At 41.7% G+C, this 20,112-nt stretch overlaps 1 protein-coding gene across 1 annotated transcript in view; it reads left to right on the top strand.

The window, feature by feature from the left end:
• Nucleotides 1-17,935, top strand: part of SLC9A9 (solute carrier family 9 member A9) — a 258,776-nt gene extending 240,841 nt beyond the window's left edge. Inside the window, exons 15-16 of the mRNA XM_081862475.1 lie at nt 13,549-13,654; nt 14,295-17,935. Coding sequence (XP_081718601.1) covers nt 13,549-13,654; nt 14,295-14,516 — 328 coding nt within the window. The 3' untranslated portion in view covers nt 14,517-17,935. The remainder of the gene's footprint in view (nt 1-13,548; nt 13,655-14,294) is intronic.
• The last annotated feature ends 2,177 nt before the right edge of the window (nt 17,936-20,112 follow it).

Raw genomic sequence — 20,112 nt, 5'->3', positions numbered from 1 at the left:
AAAGAAAATGTCCCAGTTACACCAGATTAACTCCTATTAGTGATTCTCTGGATCTAATCCTGTGTTTTTCACTTGCTTTGGAAGTGCTTTCTTTCGCATATTCTTATTTTGAGCACCCTGCTTACTTTGTACTTCATTGACCTATATCATCTGAATTGTCCTGGCTCCACCCACTGAACTGTCATGCGCCACCCCTTACTTGTGGACAGAGACTGGTCTCTATTTTCATCTGTGAAGTGATGGAGGGACTAGGACTGGACCAGGGCTATTATTTGAATGCATTTCCAGAGAAATACTGCCGAGACATTCAACAGGAAAGCAATTATGAGATTTCGTAATCAAAGTACTATTTGTGTCACCCTTTAAAAAAGGAGAGGCTCAAAGCTCACAGAATCTCAGCAATGAAACAGCAGCAAATAATCATGACAAATGTAAGATTTAATTTAGTACAGTAATACAACTCATTACTTTCTTCTTGCCTGATACTTCCTTTTCAGTAACGAGAAAGATGAACCTGCTCCTGCAAATGGAATACTGCTGGCATCACTCCATTTCCCTGACACCCACACATAAACAGCCACATACACATTTGATTCATGAGAAACAAAAATGTAAAAGATAATTGCATCACAATGCATTGCTTAATTTACTATCTAGATATTTACTTAGTGACAGGGAAATAGAATCAGGTCACACTTGTTCCTGTCAAGATTCTTTGATGGTTTTAAAGAAGTGTGCATCTTGTCATCATCTGAATGGATTGATCTGGGATTAAGGTCCACTTCATATTTTGTACGGCAATTGTTATTCTTGGCTACATCAATGATGCACTGGTATTTCCTACAGCATGACTTCTCAGTGTTTTTGCGTTACATGTTTATTGCACAGTGTAACATTGACACCTCTGCAGCATCCACAGTCATCATGTATGGTGTGAAGCCCTCAGCAGAGGTGGTTGTAGGGTAGCACAACCGGTTCAGATGCACTGGGTGCTGGGCCTCAGGGAGCACCACAACATTGCTGTAGAGCAGTGTGCAAGAGGTGGGGAGGGGGTACCAAATTTTCTGTTGCACAGGGCACCACTGAAATTTGAGAGCCCAAAGTCTGCCCTCAGTGGTTTGAGTTTGTCAGTTGCAGCATGCAAAATGAACTGAGCTTTGGATAGGAAATGCTTTGTGCTGCTGGTGCTATAATTGCAAGAAGATCAAAATCAGCTTCATGGGGAAGATAAGTTATCTTCTTGTGTGGTAAAGTCTGGGCACATCAACTCAGTAAATTATGCTTACTAGGAATCTGTGCAAAAGGAAGATAGATAAAGCTGTGCTGAGGGAAAGCATGTTAGATATAAGCCAGAAAGTCATTGTTTCAAATGTCAACTCAACTACAAGCGCAATAGGAGGTCTTTTATGAATCACCATCTCTCAACCACCAATATGAAAAGAATGATTCCAATCCACCTTGCATGTTTAGGGATTAGTGATATAGCTCAGTGGTAGAACACAAGCTTTGAATGCAGAGCATCCCAGCTTCAATTCCTAGCATTCCCAATTTTAAAATATATCATCAGTGTCCTCTATCATACCTAAGGGCAGGCTGGCTTAAGGAACAGCAGGGACGGCTTAACGGCCCAATCCCTCTGTCCTCCAACATTTTGTTGTTGTTGTTTTATAAATATTTATTAACAGTTTTTATTTTTAATTACAATACCAATAAACAATACAATATAACACATCTCTTAACATGGTTTTCTTAACTTCTTTGGACTCCCTCACATCGCCCGCTCCTGCGTTCCTGACTATAAAATTTTATCCAGCAAATTTATCCCCTTGTTTCTATTCTTATTATCTAATTTTCCAATGTTATATCTCTAATTTTAGATATCCTTAGTTCAAATCTTAAAAATTTAAATATAACCTAAAATTTCCAAAAATTTATCTTTTCTTAAATTTAGCTTATCTTCATATTTCACTTCATCTAACTTAATGGTGCCAAATTATTTATACTCTAGCATCCTTCTTAACATTCATACAATTTACAATATTTTTGTAGATAAATCTTGAATTTCTTCCAATCTTCTTCCACCGTCTCTTCTCCCAGGTCTCGGATTCTGCCAGTCATCTCAGCCAGTTCCATATAGTCTATCAGTTGCATCTGCCATTCTTCCAGTGTGGGTAAATCTTGGGTTTTCCAATGCTTAGCGACAAGTATCCTTGCTGCTGTTGTTGCGTACATAAAAAATGTTCGGTCCTTCTTTAGCACCTTCTGGCCGACAATACCCAGAAGGAAGGCCTCTGGTTTCTTAGGAAAGGTATACTTGAATACCTTTTTCAGCTCGTTATATATCATTTCCCAGAAAGCCTTCACTCTAGGGCAAGTCCACCAGAGGTGAAAGAATGTTCCTTCATTTTCTTTACATTTCCAACATTTGTTATCAGACAAGTGGTATATTTTTGCAAGTTTGACTGGGGTCATATACCATCTATATATCATTTTCATAACATTTTTTTTCAAAGCATTACATGCAGTGAAATTCAGCCCAGCAGTCCACAACCTCTCCCAGTCCTCAAACATGATGTTATATCCAATGTCCTGTGCCCACTTTATCATAGCCGATTTAACCGTTTCATCTTGTGTATTCCATTTTAACAGCAAGTTATACATTTTTGAAAGTACCTTAGTCTTAGGCTCTAACAATTCCGTTTCTAACTTCGATTTTTCCACCTGGAATCCTAACTTTTTGTCAAGTTTAAAAACTTCTTTAATCTGAGCGTAGTGTAACCAATCTCGCACTTTGTCTTTCATTTTCTCCTGACTCTGCAATTTCCAGTTATCTCCATCTTTTTCTAATATTTCCCAATACTTCGGCCATTTGGCCTCCATATTGAGTCTTTTCCGGGCCTTAGCTTCCAATGGTGAAAGCCACCTTGGAGTTTTATTTTCCAGTAGGTCTTTGTATTTTGTCCAGACATTGAACACTGCTTTTCTGACAATATGATTCTTGAAAGTCTTATCAATCTTGACCTTGTCATACCATAAATATGCATGCCAACCAAAAGCATTATTAAAACCTTCCAAATCTAATACATCAGTGTTTTCGAGAAGCAGCCAATCTTTTAGCCAGCAGAAAGCTGCTGATTCATAATACAGTCTTAAGTCTGGCAGGGCAAAGCCCCCTCTTTCTTTCGCATCAGTTAGTATCTTAAACTTAATTCTGGGCTTTTTGCCCTGCCAGACAAATTTGGAAATATCTCTCTGCCACTTCCGAAAGCACTCTGTTTTGTCCACAATCTGCAAAGTTTGAAACAAAAACAGCATTTTTGGCAATACATTCATCTTTATAGCGGCGATTCGGCCTAACAAGGAAAGTTTCAATCTTGTCCAACTTTCTAAGTCTCTCTTAATTTCTAACCAACATTTCTCATAGTTGTCCTCCAACACTTTGCTGCCATTCTGTACACCTCTCCAGCATCTAAGACAGTCACCTACATCTGCCTAATGGTAGGACCAGACTGCCTGCTTTTCAGAGTACAGTGGTACCTCGGGTTACGAATTTAATTCGTTCTGGAGGTCTGTTCTTAACCCGAAACCGTTCTTAACCTGAGGTGTGCTTTCGCTAATGGGGTCTCCTGCTGCCGCCGCCACACAATTTCCGTTCTCATCCTTCCGTTCTCATGCAGGATCTTGTTGGTACACTCAGCAATGAACTGTTAAGCATCTAGCTATATGGCAAAATCTCATTCCTCTAGGAATCAGCAGAAAACACTTTAAAAATCAGATGAAAATATCAGTATATGGCTTAATGCAGTGGGTAAGTTCGTACAATGACATATTTACCTATCCTTAGTTATAAGAGAAGGGAGGGGCAAATGACCTCAAGTTCTTCTCCCAACACAGGCTCTTGCCTCCATCTTAAACTCTGCTAACTACTGTAGAGAGTAGAAGGGGAGCAGGTGGCACTGTGGTCTAAACTACTGGGTCTCTTGGGCTTGCAGATCAGAAGGTCAGCAGTTCGAATTCCCACAATGTGGTGAACTCCCATTGCTCTGTCCCAGCTTCTGCCAACCTAGCAGTTCGAAAGCACACCAGTGCAAGTAGATAAATAGGTACCGCTGTGGCGGGAAGGTAAATGGTGTTTCTGTGTGCTCTGACTTCCATCACAGTATTCCGTTGCACCACAAGCGGTTTAGTCATGCTGGCCACATGACCCGGAAAGCTGTCTGTGGACAAATGCTGGCTCCCTTGGCCTGAAAGAGAGATAAGTGGCACAACCCCGTAATCGCCTTTGACTGGACTTAACTGTCCAGGGGTCCTTGACCTTACCTACCTTACTGAAGAGGGTCTACCCCTCCTGAGATTTCTAGCTTATAGGACACTGTTTCCTGTACAGAGCAACATAACCCTTCCGTATTCCTTTCCTTGTCTTTCCTATCAGGTTTGTATTCAGAGAATTCTGATTCCATGAGTTCTCTCCTTTCCACCAGATTTCCTTTATTCCCACTGTATCTCTGCTCTCCTGTGAAACAAAGTGCTCCAGCTTGCCTGTCTTCTTTTAGAAATCCCTTGTTAAAGCCCAATATTTGCTTTTGAGACTTACCTCAAAGCATACACATCAAGTGGGCCAGAATGCATGAGTGACAGGCCACATTTGGCCTGGTGCGTACAAATTACGGTGTATAAATAAATCTGCTCTGCTCAGCAACTGGATGAATTCAAATGAAGGCCAGGTAGTTTTCTGTATTCTGAAGTGTGTCTGGAAGCACTTAATTGGTCTATTAGCTATGAATGCAAGGCCAAGTTCCTTTTTTCTCCCGGGTTCTCTTCCTTCTGTTTAGGCTGTACTTAATTGTGTCCCTTCTCTATAAATGTCTGGCTTTCGGAAGCAATGCCCTCATATTAATACATTTGTTCCATGTAGTGCACAAAAGAGCAAAAAGGAAAGAAGTCAGATCAGAAACAGAAGCAGAGCTTTCCTAGCCATCACTCTGCGGCTGTTGTTTTTTAATCCATCATTGGCACCACTGTGATTTGTGGGTCACAAATGACATTCGAAATGGCATAAAACTCTTTGAAAGTGACACCTGACTAAAATCTATAACGTCTCAGGTAACACAGAAAAATATGCTTTTAAAAAATAAATTAAAAAGGCTCCGATCACAGGTACCTTAGAAAATAGTTGCAGGTGGGAGTACAGGTGGATCTGTCGTGAGGACCTCGAGACTTCTGCATGTGGAAACTGAAGAAGGAGCCAAAGGCAAAGGCTCCCATCCTCAGATTTTTCTTTTTGAGCAAGCTGCCAGGGTTGGGGATCAGAGTGCTGCATTTCCTCCTAGTTTATCATTGTCCATGCATCATCAGAGGCAGAAGCCTGGTGGGAGATACAGTGCTCTTTCAGATTCACACAAGGCAAACTATGCATGAAAGGACTACAGTGCTAAGGATTAATGTTCTTAAAATGTTTGCATTATTTTGTTGTTTCCTACCCTGTGCTCCTTTGGGAGGAAGGAATAAATAAATATTATTTTTATAATTATCAGTGCTGTTTTTCTAGAAAAAGAGGTGCTGGAACTCACCATGAGCACCTCCCTTGCTCTCTTAGAATGTCAATGGCACCCACCTGAGAGGTGCCAGAACTGAGTTCCCCCTGAAAAAAAGCCCTGATTCTTAATATTATACTATTAAACAGTTCCCTTGATGTCATAGGGCAACAGTCACTATTATCTTTTTTTAAGGCATTACTAGTTTGTGTGGAAATGTATCTCCAAAGGGGAAGAAGGAGTCGATATAAAAATATACTCCTAGATCCTAGAAAATCCTTCAGTAGTCCTGATGACATAACTCAAAGGATAACATTTGCATAATTTAACGGATAACACTTGCATAATTTAAAGGGTAACACTTGCAATTATTTCCTTCATTTGCCATAATTTATATTGATTGAATAGGGTTGTTGTTTTTTATTATCTCAGCTGTCACAATCATTCCTGTGGTATTTAATGAAAGGCCTCCCCCTGTCTGTCAGAACTGCTGAGGGAAAGCCATGAACGAGAGAAGGCAGCATCTTAAAAGATAATCTTAACCCTCCCTCCATTTAAGGGAAGGAGACCAGAAAGAAATTCCATCCCCACCACCATCTGCAGCGCCAAGTGAATGGAGAAACTGTCCCTACTTGGTGGAGCAGCAGGGTGTTGGTGACCTTAATTCAGTACAATGAACCAGAATGAAATTTTGGAAGGATTTACCCCTCCCCCCGTCTTGGTCCCCAAAGCCAAAGTGAGATTTGCCTATAATTGAAAAGAAGTGGATTGAGACCATGGCTGTACACTGACAGACCCCATTCCTGTAATCCTGGGTAATGAATGAGACAATTTGACCAGAGAGGGTGGGGCTGAGGCCCAAGGCCAGGAATCAGGTAATGAGCTTGAATTCTCTCTGCTACCCCCAGTGATGCTGATCCACCTAGGAAGAAGAGGGAGAAAGGGTTGGTCTCCTCTCCCAGCCTTGAGACTACCACATCTGAAGAAAATCAGGCTAGAGTTGAGAAGGACTCTTGGGATCCAAACCCATATGACTGGCTCTGTGTGCAAAAGCCATGCTAAAGCAAACTCCAGATATTCCCACCCAGTTCATCAGGAATCTAGAGATCAGATGGAACTGCAATCAGAACTTTCCCCCCATGGATGCAGGACTGCAGGCCTGGAAATTAAATCTTGGTTCAGCTCTTTCCATCCTTGCCAGTATACCTGCTAGCAAGGGACCGTGAACTATAATTGCACATTAAATGGTATGATTCATTGAATGGCCAATCATACACAAATAGACCAGCAAGGGTTGGTTTGTTTATGTATATATTGAGTCACTTAACTGAGCTACTGTGCTCCAACCCAGTGACTAATCAAGTTTTACCAAAGAAAACTGCCTTGGTTCTTGTAAATGAAGCCCCAAGGGCAACTGTATTCTTGTATTCCCATTGAATGCTAAATCTGCAATTATATCCTGATTTATTGCTTTGCCGTTCTTTTGCTCCGTGCTATTTTGTTTCCTTCTAGAATGCTCTTTGAAGAATGGTTTGTGGATCCATTCAGGAAGCTCTCTCCTCCTAGGTAACCAGTTTGAAATTTGTGTCCTGAAACACAAGGGCTTTTTCAAAACACTGCATTGCCATGTTCCTTTTGAATGCTGGGAAGAGATAACTCCCTGCATGTTTAGTCAGAAACGTAGTCAGTTTGCTTACTGTTTACTTAAAATCCTAAATGTTGCTTTTGGTATGGCCCATTTGCCTGCACCCAATATATGTTTATGGACCCTTGCGGATGCCGTTGTTACGAAACTTGCAGTGTTTCAATGTTAAGCCACAGGAAACTTAGAATAGTGGATCTTGTGATTGCATAATCAATTCCATTATTTTAATGTGGATGGATTTTCCAGTAATAATAAACCTCAGAATCCATATGGTGGAGCAGGGGAGAGAAATGTGATGTAGTTATGATCCCTCAGTCTGTTTTACACAGGTGGTGGCAGCAAAAATAGAGGATTAGGGCAGGTACTCCAGAGTTACCAGCCTACGATGCAGGGTTGGGGTGCAGCATGGAACTGCAGGGGTCATAGCAGATAGCTCTGTGGGGAGCTGGCTTCAGGCACCAGGCCCATTGGCAGACCAAGTAGTCCTCTGCATTACAGAGATGTCTGCAAAAATGACATGAATGCTGGCAGCATCAACCTCAACGTGTGGGAATGTCTTGCACAGGGAGGAGCACAAAGAGAAGAAACACCATGGTGCATCTGCAGCAACGCAACCAGAAAACTTCATTTGCCATGTATTCTGACCATTTGACTTCACTCCCAAAGTTGCACTCCACCATTGTCTCCTGAGACAGATAGATGCCAAGTGGCAGCAGGTAGCTCTATGAAGTAGTCAACCCAGCGGATAGCAGATGTGAAAAAGATGAATTCCATGTTAAGGATCATTAGGAAAGGGGTTGAAAATAAAACTCCCATTATCATTATGCCTTTACACAAATCTATGTACCCTTGGGGTAGTAGCTAACGTTAGTACTACTCAAAGTAGACCCACTGAAATGGAGAAATATGACTAACTTAAGCCTACTAATTTCAGTGGGTCTGCTCTGAATAGGACTTAGTTGTTGACAGCCCACAGAATGCCACTCATAAGTTGTGGTTGCCACAATGCCAAAAGGACACCAAAATGATCAAGGGACTGGAGCAAATCCTCTATGGGAAAGGGTTTCAATGGGCAAGGGGTAGTGTAGAAATAATTAAAAAAGTGAGTAAGTGAGGACATGATAGAGGAAATAGCTGATATAACTAGAGTTCATCCAATGAAAATGAAAGTTGGGAGATTCAAGGCAGACAGAAAGAGGTACTTCACCAATGAATAGGTAAATTATGGAATTCCCTACCCCAAGATAGAGTGATGGTCACCCATTTGGACAGCTTGAAAAGGGAATTAGACAAATTCATGGAGCATAAGGCTATCATTGGCTACTAGTCATGCTGGCTATGTCACCTCCAGTATCAGAGGCAATATGCCCCTGAATCCCAGCTGTTCCATTCTTATGTTCTTAGTTGTTACATCTAAATAGAACTGAATATCAGCCAGAGTGCTGCACCTGAAGAAGGGGGAAATGCAAGCAGCCTCCATAGCTCTGTCAAGCATAGAGCAGTGCTACAATAGTTATGTAGACAACTTTTCCCTGCTTGCCATTTGGACGGTTGCCTTTGGACAGCTCCTACCTTCCTCAGTTGTTACTCTGTACAACTGTGGAACTGGAAATGTTGGCAGACATCTCACCAGAACATTTCTTGAGAGAGAAGAGAGGTGCTGTGGCAAACTCAGATCTGACATGCTTTAGAAGTAAGGAATGCTACTGCACACAGATTCGAATTCCCCCATTTGTGTGGGAGAAGAAGAAATGCCATGGTACACCTGCATGAGCACAACTGGACACCTTCAATTAGAATTCCTGCTCCATGATTGCAGTCACAGGATTTTTGTCTATCACATGACGGTATATGTTTTGACTCCACAGAGTGGGAAGTGACAGAGACAGGATGTTTGTGTTATTGTGTTCCATGAAGTGGGACTATTGACTTTGTTCTTTTTCTCTTTGCTGTCTGATGCTAGAGAGAGAGGGAGCCATGTTGCAGTGCTCCATGTGTGTTTATATGTAGATAAAGGTAGATTAGCCAAAATGCTGAGTTGCTGAGGTCTGCCACGCAAGATGCACAAACTCTGCGGATCCTTAAGTGTGCCGGTGTCTGTAGGCATCGGTCACTGTGATGTTCGGGCTGAAGAAAGCTTTAGAAGTTCCCAAACGAAAGACCAGGAGGGAGAGAACATGCCAGTCAGGCATGTGTCTTTGCCAGGGTCCTACTCGAGTGTAGGCTGAACTCCTGACACCTTCGTCTGTCCCTGGGGCAACAAAATGTGTCTCTTCCATATTGGTCTTTACAGCCACAGCAAGCACTATAACTCTCCAACAGTTTGACTTCACCCCTGAAGGAACACTCTCCCATTGTCTCTCGATACAGATAGATGCCAACAACACTTTTTGTGAGAGGAATAAACCAATTGTTTTGATAATCAAGAGGCAACATAAGGGTTTCGTTTATTAAAACAATAAAAATAGTCCATCAGGAGTGGAGCTCCAAAGCAGGCAAAATAATAACGAGCTAATGACACAACAAAGAGGTTGATAGGTTATTACAAAATCAGAAGTACCCAGCCAGCACCAGAGAATTGGCTCCACTGGAAGCCAAAGCTCATCCGGAGTAAGAGTAGACTTACAGAAGACAGAGTTTCTGCACAAAAGCAAAAGACGTGATGCTGAAAGACTATGTCTCCTTGGGGTGCAACAAGACAAATAATGTTTCCCCCAGCACTGTTCTGAAAAAACTGCAGCAGTGCTTTATGCAATAGTGGAAGGTAACTAACCTGTTCCCATTATATGCACATATCATATCAGGGGGCAGACTATCGCTCAGTGGTAGAGTACGTGCTTTGCATCAGAAGATCCCAGCTTTAATCCCTAGCATCTTCTGTTAAAGGACCAGGCAACATGTGATGGGGAAGATCTCTGCAGGTGATGCTGGAAAACTGCTACAAGTTAGTGTAGACAATCGTGGAGCTAGATGGACTTGTTATCAGACAGCCTCTTGCGTTCTATCAACCCAAATATGGAAACACGCATTGCAAACCTGCACTCTAAAATCATCCTTCCACATCCTGGTGTGCTCCAGATGTTTTGGACTACAATTCCTAACATCGCTTTGGAAGCCAGGGCTAATGGGAACTGTAGTCCTTAAACGTCTGCAGGTCACCAGGTTGAGGAAGGCTGCCCTAAATTACAGCATTTTAAGATTAACCCCAAACCCTCTGGCAACTGGTTTACATGGCCTTGAGTGATGAAGAGCTAGCACACAACAGAAAGCACCTCTCTCCGGGTAAAACTGCCCACCCACAAAGGTCTGCAAATTAACTCTGACTTGGGCATCCTGTACAAACAGAAGATTATGTTGTTGGGTCCCATTCAACCTATGACAAACTTCTTGTGGCCATTTGTTTATTAAAAGAGTTTCGTAATACAGAGTTTTAAAGGGAACATTGTTTTTCCCCCTTGTACTTCAAGGACATTGTGTTTCTCATACCATGAAATTAGAATAAATGAATGTTTCCAGAATGTAAGGCATGATTCACCTACAGTTAAGCACTATTATGTTCCCCCTGATTCCAGCAGAATAATGTTCAGCAAGGGGCCTTTGCTTAGCTTTGGCTGAATCATGCCCTTAATGCAAAACAGTGGCAAAAGACATGTTTGTGCATACTGAAGGTTCTTCCAGACATTATGGAGCCGTTGGCAATTTCCCCTTCCAGCTGCAGCCCTTAATATTCCATCCAAAGCTGCTGTTGACGATGGTCCTCTTGACCTTCAGGAAAATATTTATGTAGAAGTGTGTGATGGGCAGGGGGACCTGAAAAATCCCAGCATGCACATGCACTGGTGACTGGTGCCTATTGGGACTGGGCGGGCAGAAGACAGGGAGAGTCAGCAGGTGGAGTCAGAGCCAATGACAGGCAAAGCACCCCCTACTGTTTGTAAGTAAGAATGCAAGCAAGTGGTAGTTAACTTGAGGGCAACTGAGATTGGTGGGGCAGTGCCCCATTTGCCCTCATAGATCAGCCTCCTCTGTGCACATGACCCTTTGGATCATGGCCAGTGGTAAAAAGTTGAACCTTTTAAGTGAGACAAAAGATCCTTCATCACTGGTCAACATGAGAGTGTTGTTGTTCTTACTACAAAACCATTGGATGTTATTACTACAAGACCATTATTTAGCTTCAATGCCTTTTTTATTTTCCTATCCTTTTTTTTCCTTGCAAAAGAATGTGATCAAATGTTTAAAAAGAGAGAGAGAGAGAGAAGCGTTCTTAAATGCCACAAATAAATAGCGGGTGACTAGCTTCTCCTGATACAGGGAAATAGCACCCTGGGAAAGTGTCAAAGGATACATCAGTTACAAATAATCTTGGCAGGGATCATCTCGACAGATATGACGATGATATAATTGCTCAAGATGAGCAGATTTCTTTCATCCCAATAAATCACTTTTGGATGAAAAGATTGGAACGACAGGTGCAAAACAATAGCATAAGCCTGTTTCTAGCGTATTTACATAATTTCATATAAAGGAGCACCGAAGTGTGAAGTGTAAAACGAATGTGTTGAATTCTGAGAAAGGGCACATTACAGGAAACGGCTTCACACTCACTTCCCTGCTGTAAAGTTAGTTAACATTTCATGAAATATGTTTGGCTTGTGACAAGGGAAGGGGTGTGAAGGTTTTATTTGGAAAATGCTGAGTGGGCACTTCGAAGGAAGCCAAGTATACATGACAATTACTAGCCATTTGCTTCTTTTATGCAAAGTGCTCCATGCAGCTGCATCTTGAATAGTTTTCGCCTGCAATTGTCTGTCGGGGCACCTTTTCAGGGCATCGCAGATGTTAGATGAAAACGATACACCCAGATAGCTTGCTGTACACATCCCCTGACTAGATCCCCTCCAGTTTTCCAATCACATTTCTTCTTAAGAGTTCTGGGCTTGACAAGTTCCCAGTGTCGCTTGGTATTCCAGGCATGTTGATGGTGGCATGTTAGGTTTAGATAAACAAGCTAAAGCTGAAACGTGTGCATATTCACCACTCAGCAACTGCAGCATCGAGAGGAAGTTTGCATATTGCAGGTGCCCTTGACAACTGCAGTTCAGCAGGCAACCATAGCTAAAGACCCAGTGTAGTGGTTAGAGTGTTGGACTAGGGCCTGGGAGACAAGAGTTCAAATCCCAGTCTTTCACAAGGTTGCTTGTGAGGATAAAATGGGGACAGGGGAAGCCATGTATGGCACTGTGAGCTCATTGGAGGAAAGGTAGAATCTAAATGTAATAATATATAACATATAGATAAAAAGGATAAAGGTAAAGGACCCCTGGATGGTTAAGTCCAGTCAAAGGCGACTATGGGGTTGCGGCGCTCATCTCACTTTCAGGCCAAGGGAGCCAGCGTTTGTCCACAGGCAGCTTTCCGGGTCATGTGGCCAGCATGACTAAACCGCTTCTGGCACAACGGAACACCGTGACGGAAGCCAGAGCACACGGGAAACTGTGTTTACCTTCCCACCACAGCAGTAGCTATTTATCTACTTGCACTGGGGTGCTTTCAAACTGCTAGGTTGGCAGGAGCTGGGACAGAGCAATGGAAGCTTACCCCATCGTGGGGATTTGAACCACCGACCTTCCAATCAGCAAGCCCAAGAGGCTCAGTGGTTTAGACCACAGCGCCACTCGCATCTCATATAACATATATCTATATAATAAGTATCTCAGTATTCCCTGTGAAGTGGTATTGACTGTTAAACCACTCTGGAAATTGTAGCTCTGTAAGAGCAATAGGGATCTCCTAACAACTTTCAGATCCTTTATCAAACTAGAGCTCCCAGATTTCTTTGGGAGAAGCCATGAGCCATGCTTTAAATGTATGGTGTGAATGTGGCCAAGGTCATGCCATAGAGACATTCCAAATGGAGCACTGTGAAGTAACACTGAGACCTCAGTTGCAGCTCTCTTCCTTTGCAGTGGAGTATTTGGAATGCAATAGTTCTCTGTAATAGGGATGATTATCAGTAATGAGTATCTTTAAGGCATCATCTGTTCACAGATAATGTATTTTCATCATTCATATTTTAACAGCTATACTTATAAAGATTAGCAGTGGAATTTTGTTTATTGAAAAAGACAGTTTCTTGCATGGCGTGCTGAATATTAACCCTGTGTACGAGAACAATGAAGGTGAGAAATGTGAAATTGCATTACATGTGAAAGTGAAGCAAAACTCTCCGTTATCCATGTTTGTTTGTTTTTGTTGATGATGACAACTGCCTGTTTTTGTTTATTATAACACTAGTTGCAGTGATTGTAGTGCTTCATAGTTCCACATATGCATAAGGCGGGAACTTGTCCTTAACATCTTTCACAGATATTTGAAGCCAATTCTCACCCATTCCGGCCCACCACTTACTACAACTTTACCAGAATGGTGTAATCCTGTGGCCAGATTGCTGACTAGCCCTAAAGCATATGGAGTAAGTAGCAAAATTGCATGTCCACGTTTCATTATTTTGGGTAGGCCTCTACAGCAGAGCTTTCCAAACTGTGTGTTGCGACACATTAGTGTGTTGGCTGCATTGTGTAGGTGTGTCATATGAATGATCCCCATGCTCCTCCTGGGTCTGGAAAGGGGCTAGTTTACCCTCTGTTTTGCTAGTAAAACTGAATTACTGTGTCACGAAATGATGCATGTCTAAAAAGTGTGTCACCAACATGAAAAATATGGAAAGCTGTGCTCTAGAGTAAGCCCTCGAAAAGCTAATAGAATGTTTCTCCAGAGGGTTGGGGAGAATGTAGAAGGTAACATGGATGTCTGAAGGCTGAGGGGGAGCCTAATATTGCTTCAATCCATGTTCCACACATGTTAAGTTCCACCAGATCATCCTTCCATCACTGGAGGCACAACAATTAGACCCAACCATTAATAAACAAACTCCATTTTTTGCCAATGCATTGCCATTTAATATGAGTAAATATAAAGGAAACTAGTACAGCATTCAATTCAAATCAAATATGTCAGATTTCAATGGAGCTGCAAAGCCACCTTGTAAGACTTTATTCTGTCAGTGAAAAGCATTTATTTTATTTTATTTTCCTTTCTTAAAAAACACCTAGGAGCAACTGAAGGATGATGATACAGACTTCATTGTCAATAACGATGAACTGTCTGTGACTTGTGCTGCTTCAGACCTTTCTCCAATGCCAGCACAGAACAGAATGGACCCACCCCATCTTCCAACCAAAGAAAACATTTATGAAGGAGACTTGGGCTTAGGAGGATATGAACTCCAGCCTGAATCGGCTCCAGGTCAATCCCAGTTGGCGTCCTCAGCCTGAGGTCCAGCGAAAATGTATATCACATTTTCATCAAAAGGAGCACAGAAGGCATGGAAGCCATGTTTATTATGCAGAGCTTGAAAATGTATTAAGGGCATAAATGGAGAAGAAGCAAAGCCTTGCTGAATCTATCCCTGGAGCCTGGAGGAATGAGAATTTATTACCATCCCTATATATTATACAACTACATTTAATTTTTCTGACAGTGGCAATTTTTAATAATGGAATTGAGGGCACCGTCTGTCTGCTACTGGGACATTACATATGCACTCATAGTCTCTGATCATGCTTCATCGTTCCCATTCCTATCTCACATGCACACAAAGGCCTTTGAATGTTATTCTTCTAATTAATTCAATAGAGAGAAGGATGAGGATTTAGTTAACTACAGTACATGCTCCAAAGATCACAACCATTTTGATGTTGTTGCTCGCTTGCCTGTATACTATCCTATGATGTCAGGTGGACAGTTCTTCCATATTTCAGGCAGGGGGAGTTACCATTACTGTTGCAAGCTTTACATATATTTCAATCAATGGCAGTTTGCCAGCAATGGGTTAACAACGTTGCGCACAAAAACTGGGCACTGATATATGAGCTGCTGAGGCCTGCACATGTCACTAACTAGGGCCTTGTTATTGTTTTGATTGAGAATGATCACTGGTATAGACAGCAATCACACTTCCTTCCCCCAGTCAATTTGTTCCTGCCCCTGTGAGGTAGATTCATAATACAAAGCCCATGTGCTGTCTTTTCTTCCCTGGTGTTCTGTGTTGACTTCAGGAATGTGGAAAGAGAGGGAGAGAAAGACTGCAAGCCCTTGCTATATAAGACTTTTAAAACAAGGTGTGCAAACTCTTTTTCACATCCTCTGCAGCCTTAGATGTTGCAATGAGGAATAAGGCAGTCCTAGACACATGATAGCTCTGCACACTACACAGAGAAAAGGTCATCTGAATCATCCATCATGAGTGTATGAACATTGCTGCTCAAACCCACGTATCAGGAAGGTTGTGGTAGTGCCGCAAAGAGCAAGTTCATGCTCTTGACAAACTGTTCAAATGACCTGCTTGCTACATGGCATAATACAATATGGACTGTGAAGCAATATCTTAAAGAAATGAGGTAGAAAAGGTGACTAGATGTCTGCATGGATGAGGTTCTGATGCCTTTAAGAGTTCCATAGTGGGCAACTTTTCCTAACCTAGCTGACAGCCTTATACCGAATCAGACCATAGGTCAATATTGTCTGCACTCAAGGCCAGCTCCATGTGCTCTGCTGCTAAGATTCAACCCCTATGTTGTGAGTTACCTACCCATTATGATGCTCATTAATTGGATGGTTGCTGGACTACAGTAGCTTTAGAGCAACACATAGCAGGAACATAGCTTTAGAAGGAGGTCCTCCACCAGGTAGAGCTGTTAAACTGCAATATAATTTTCTAACTTCTCTATGGTCTACTGTTGTTTACAGATTTCTCTATCTCTTTGCCTGCTTCTTCCTATATTAGAATAGCATCTTGTGCCTACAAGTGTTCAGCTCCTTTGTGGCCTTATGGGCATGTAGTTTTGCTGCAATCATAGGTCCTCTTATTGTGTTTATCTGTCCCCTGCAAAACAAATGAACAGAGGCATCTTTGGCAATTATTTCTTTACCTATACCAGTCGTATGTACCTAAGTGCAATTCTGTAGGAGAGACAGGGGTGAGAAGGAAGTTAATTCACTATTACAATACAGGCAAGTGATACTACCAGTTTGAGATTTACCGGTATATGTCATTTCCTGATATTTTAAAAGTCTGAAAATGATTGAAAACCAAGTAAAAAAACTATACAGTGGAAAACAATGTAATACATTATCCTATCACTGATGCAGCTCAAATGCCCAGGAAAACAAAAACATCTTTGCCTGATGCCAATATATAATGCCAGGTGATATTATTCCCAAGGCAATTCCTCATTTTGTAGATTTTTTTCTACAAACACTTGCTTAGTGAGCTAAGTAGAAGCAGGGAAATTTACCTCATTGCAATGCAGTTTTCCCGACTTATGTATACTTTGATGTGACATGTTTTCAATGAAATAGCGCGGGTGAGATTGGCATATTTTATCATATACCTCAAATAATTGCTGAGTCATGGTAACAATCTCATGCCATCAAGTTCCAGGATAAACTGTGATTGTTTTGTCGTTTGATTCAGTGTTAGCACATGACTCTTCAGCACTCACCTACCTGGGAAGAGGTATTTGGAAGGTATTGCAAATACATGCCCAGTATGTAATACATGCTTGTATCAAAGGGTCCATCTTCATGGAAATCTCATTATCACACAACTGGAAGTTCAAGAAGCAGTCCCATGGAAAGTAGGGCTCACATGTGATAGGATTGCTCATATTAACACTGAACAAGCGATCATAAGATGAGCCCTACTGGATCAGGTCAAATACCCATCTGGCCAGCATCCTGGTCTCATCGTGGCAAACCAGATGCTTATGAGATGCCTGCAAGCAGAACTCTCCCCATGTGCGATTCCTAGCAACTGGTATTCAGAGGCATACAGTGGAGATATAGCAAAGCCATTATGACCAGTAGCCTTTGATAGCCTTGTCCTCTATAAATCTGCCTAATCCTCTTTTGGAACCATCCATGTTGGTGGCCTTCGCTACTGTTGTCTGCTTGAAGCAGTGCTTCCTTTCTCCTCTCCTGAATCTTCCAGCATTCAGCTTCACTGAATGGCCTCGAGTTCAAATATTATGAGAGAGGGAGGAATCAGGGGAAAAAACTTATCCACATCATGAATAATCTTATACTTCTTCCTCTTCTTCTTATATACCTCTATCATGATCCTGCCTTACTCTCCTTAAGAAACTCTAAAACTTGTAGCTTTTCCTCATAGAGGAGTTTCTCTAATCTCTTGCACTGTCCTGAACTTGAACTATGTACCCTAGCCCAGAATGGGATTCTCTAAGGAAATGCTTAATCATAAATGAAATGTAGAGTGGATTTCAAGAAAGATGAATGACTACACTGAAAAAGCATTCCATGCAGAACTTTCATAATAGTGGTCATACGCTTTGGCCACAGTCCAGGACTGGGGCTGCTTCTCTGAAATCAAGGCACATAAAGATGACTAACTCTGTTCTGTACTGTACTGTATTGCATTTTATTCCCAACTCAGGAATGCAGCTTCAAGTTGCTTATTGCACAGTCATGAAAAGGTTGCTACCCTACAAGTCAAGCCTTAAGGGAAATTTTATGGAACAATGACTCATATCTTTCAACAACATCTGTAATCTGTAAGAATAAATGTCACACCAGCTCGTTGAGACTGTGAATGATTGTAAAGTGGAATGGGTTTTGGTTCACTCACAGATGATAAGAGCAGCACAAACTTAAATATAATCAAGCTTTAATCTTGCTTTTCCAAGTCTAATTAATTGTCGATTGAATGTTATACTACAGCAGCTGCTTTAAGCCTTAATTTAAAACAGGGATTCTATGCACTCTACAGCTGATCACAAGCTGAAATGTGTTTTTATTGAATTTATTCCAAAACATGAATCAAGTTGCTTCAAAGGATCTCACAAGGGAAAATATATATTGGCTCTACTGATTTTTGACCCTGATGAAAAGAAGTCATCAGTTTATAGCTCCTGGGTATGACATACTTAGCTGCCTAAGCAGAAGTAGAGGGGAAACAGAATGAAGAGAAACAAAATAAAAAAAAAATCCTTCCAGTAGCACCTTAGAGACCAACTAAGTTTGTTATTGGTATGAGCATTTGTGTGTATGCACACTTCTTCAGATACACACGAAAGCTCATACCAATAACAAACTTAGTTGGTCTCTAAGGTGCTACTGGAAAGAATTTTTAAATTTTGTTTTGACTACGGCAGACCAACATGGCTACCTACCTGTAACTAGGAATGAAGAGAGTTATGTATACACAGCAAGATGCATGTGGAACTGAGGTCACAAGAAGAACATGAAAAGACTCCCTTCTCAATGCCGTGGTGAAGGATGCAACTGGGATGTCCTGTAACCCAATGTGAGAATGAAGAATTCTGACCCAGGAGGCCTCATAAGAAATGGATAGACAAGTTAGACTATTATAAACAGCTTAGATATCTTTTCATCTAGTAGAAGGCATATACAGTTGTTACATAAACACCTTCCTGAAAACTGCTACAATGAGAAGCTTTAGTTCAGTAGGCAGGTTCATGGTTATATCGCGCCAGAGGAGGGAAAGTGGTTGCATCCTTTTGTAAAAGTTGTGAAAACAGTACCATGATAAATATATTTTATGGTGGTGGAGGGGGGGAGAGAGAATTCAGAGCCCAGTCGATAGAGGATTGCACAGTGCTACCTCTGGTAATGAACAGACTCCGTTCTGGAGGTCCATTCATAACCGGAAACTGTTCATAACCTGAGGCGCGCTTTCACTAATGGCATCTCCTGCTGCGCATGCACCTCTGGCACGCGATTTCTGCTCACATCCTGGGGCAAAGTTCACAACCAGGAGACCTACTTCCAGGTTAGTGGAGCTCATAACCCGCAGCATGCATAACCAGGAGTGTTCGCAACCAGAGGTACCACTGTATTCAGCTGCAAATTTGCAAGCTTTTGTGACTTCAATACAATTTAAGTAGACAGAATGGGATCTGTGCTTCCTGTTGCCCAGGATTCTACATCTCATCTGAAATCAATCTTGCATATCTCCCCACGGGGGAGATAAGCGAGATCAATTCTGGACAAGAACATGAAGTGCAAGGAACAAGAAGCACAAATCAATTTTCCATCCTTTCTCCCCCACCCCACACTTTTTATTTCTTTCTTTTTTGGCTATGGCCTGAGTGGCTCTGAGTCTAAGATAACATTCAGGGCCAATACCTGTATCTGATAACTGTGTTCTATATATAGAAGTGGGTAAGATTAAATTCTCACATGGCCCTGTGAAAACTTGGTATTTGGGCTTTAGTCCAGTGTAATGTACAACTACCAGCTTAACTATAGGCACAAATTTATTGACAGTAATTGGGCTGCAAAAACTGCAATTAGTTGTGCATACATCGAACTTCCCTTGGACTAAATTGAAGTCTTTGCTCAGGCATTCATTATATTTGCTTGATTAAATTGACCTATTGCCTGATGTGAAGTATTTCATTTGTTAGCCTTAACCTAATTTGTCTGAGCAAAACTGCAGATGCCCCACCATTTCATACATGCTTGCTCACTTCCCTATGACTCTATCACACACACCTGTGATGCACGTGTGTAAATTCTTGCAGTGACATGAGCAGGGACAGTCTCATCAGTCTTTGGCACCTGAAAAGCACTCTTTTGGAGAGAGCAGGATAAGAAAGCATGTGAGAAAGACTCACACTATCAGATCTGTCCATGAAGTTGCAATTTATCACACATGTACTGCAGCTCTGTGGAATGACATCACACTGTCATTGTATGGGAGGACTCAGTAGTCATGGCACTTGTGGGTACCAAAGACAAACAAAATAGTTGACTTATGTCATAAGAATTAGGGGTTCTGTAAATGGAGTGCATGAACATAAGTGTGCTAGAGATAAATGCATAGACATA

Source organism: Podarcis erhardii, assembly GCF_964252035.2.
Source record: "Podarcis erhardii genome assembly, chromosome: 5".
Lineage (NCBI taxonomy): Eukaryota > Metazoa > Chordata > Lepidosauria > Squamata > Lacertidae > Podarcis > Podarcis erhardii.
The sequence above is the reverse complement of the archived record's forward strand: the minus strand, read 5'-3'. Positions and strand labels throughout refer to the sequence as shown.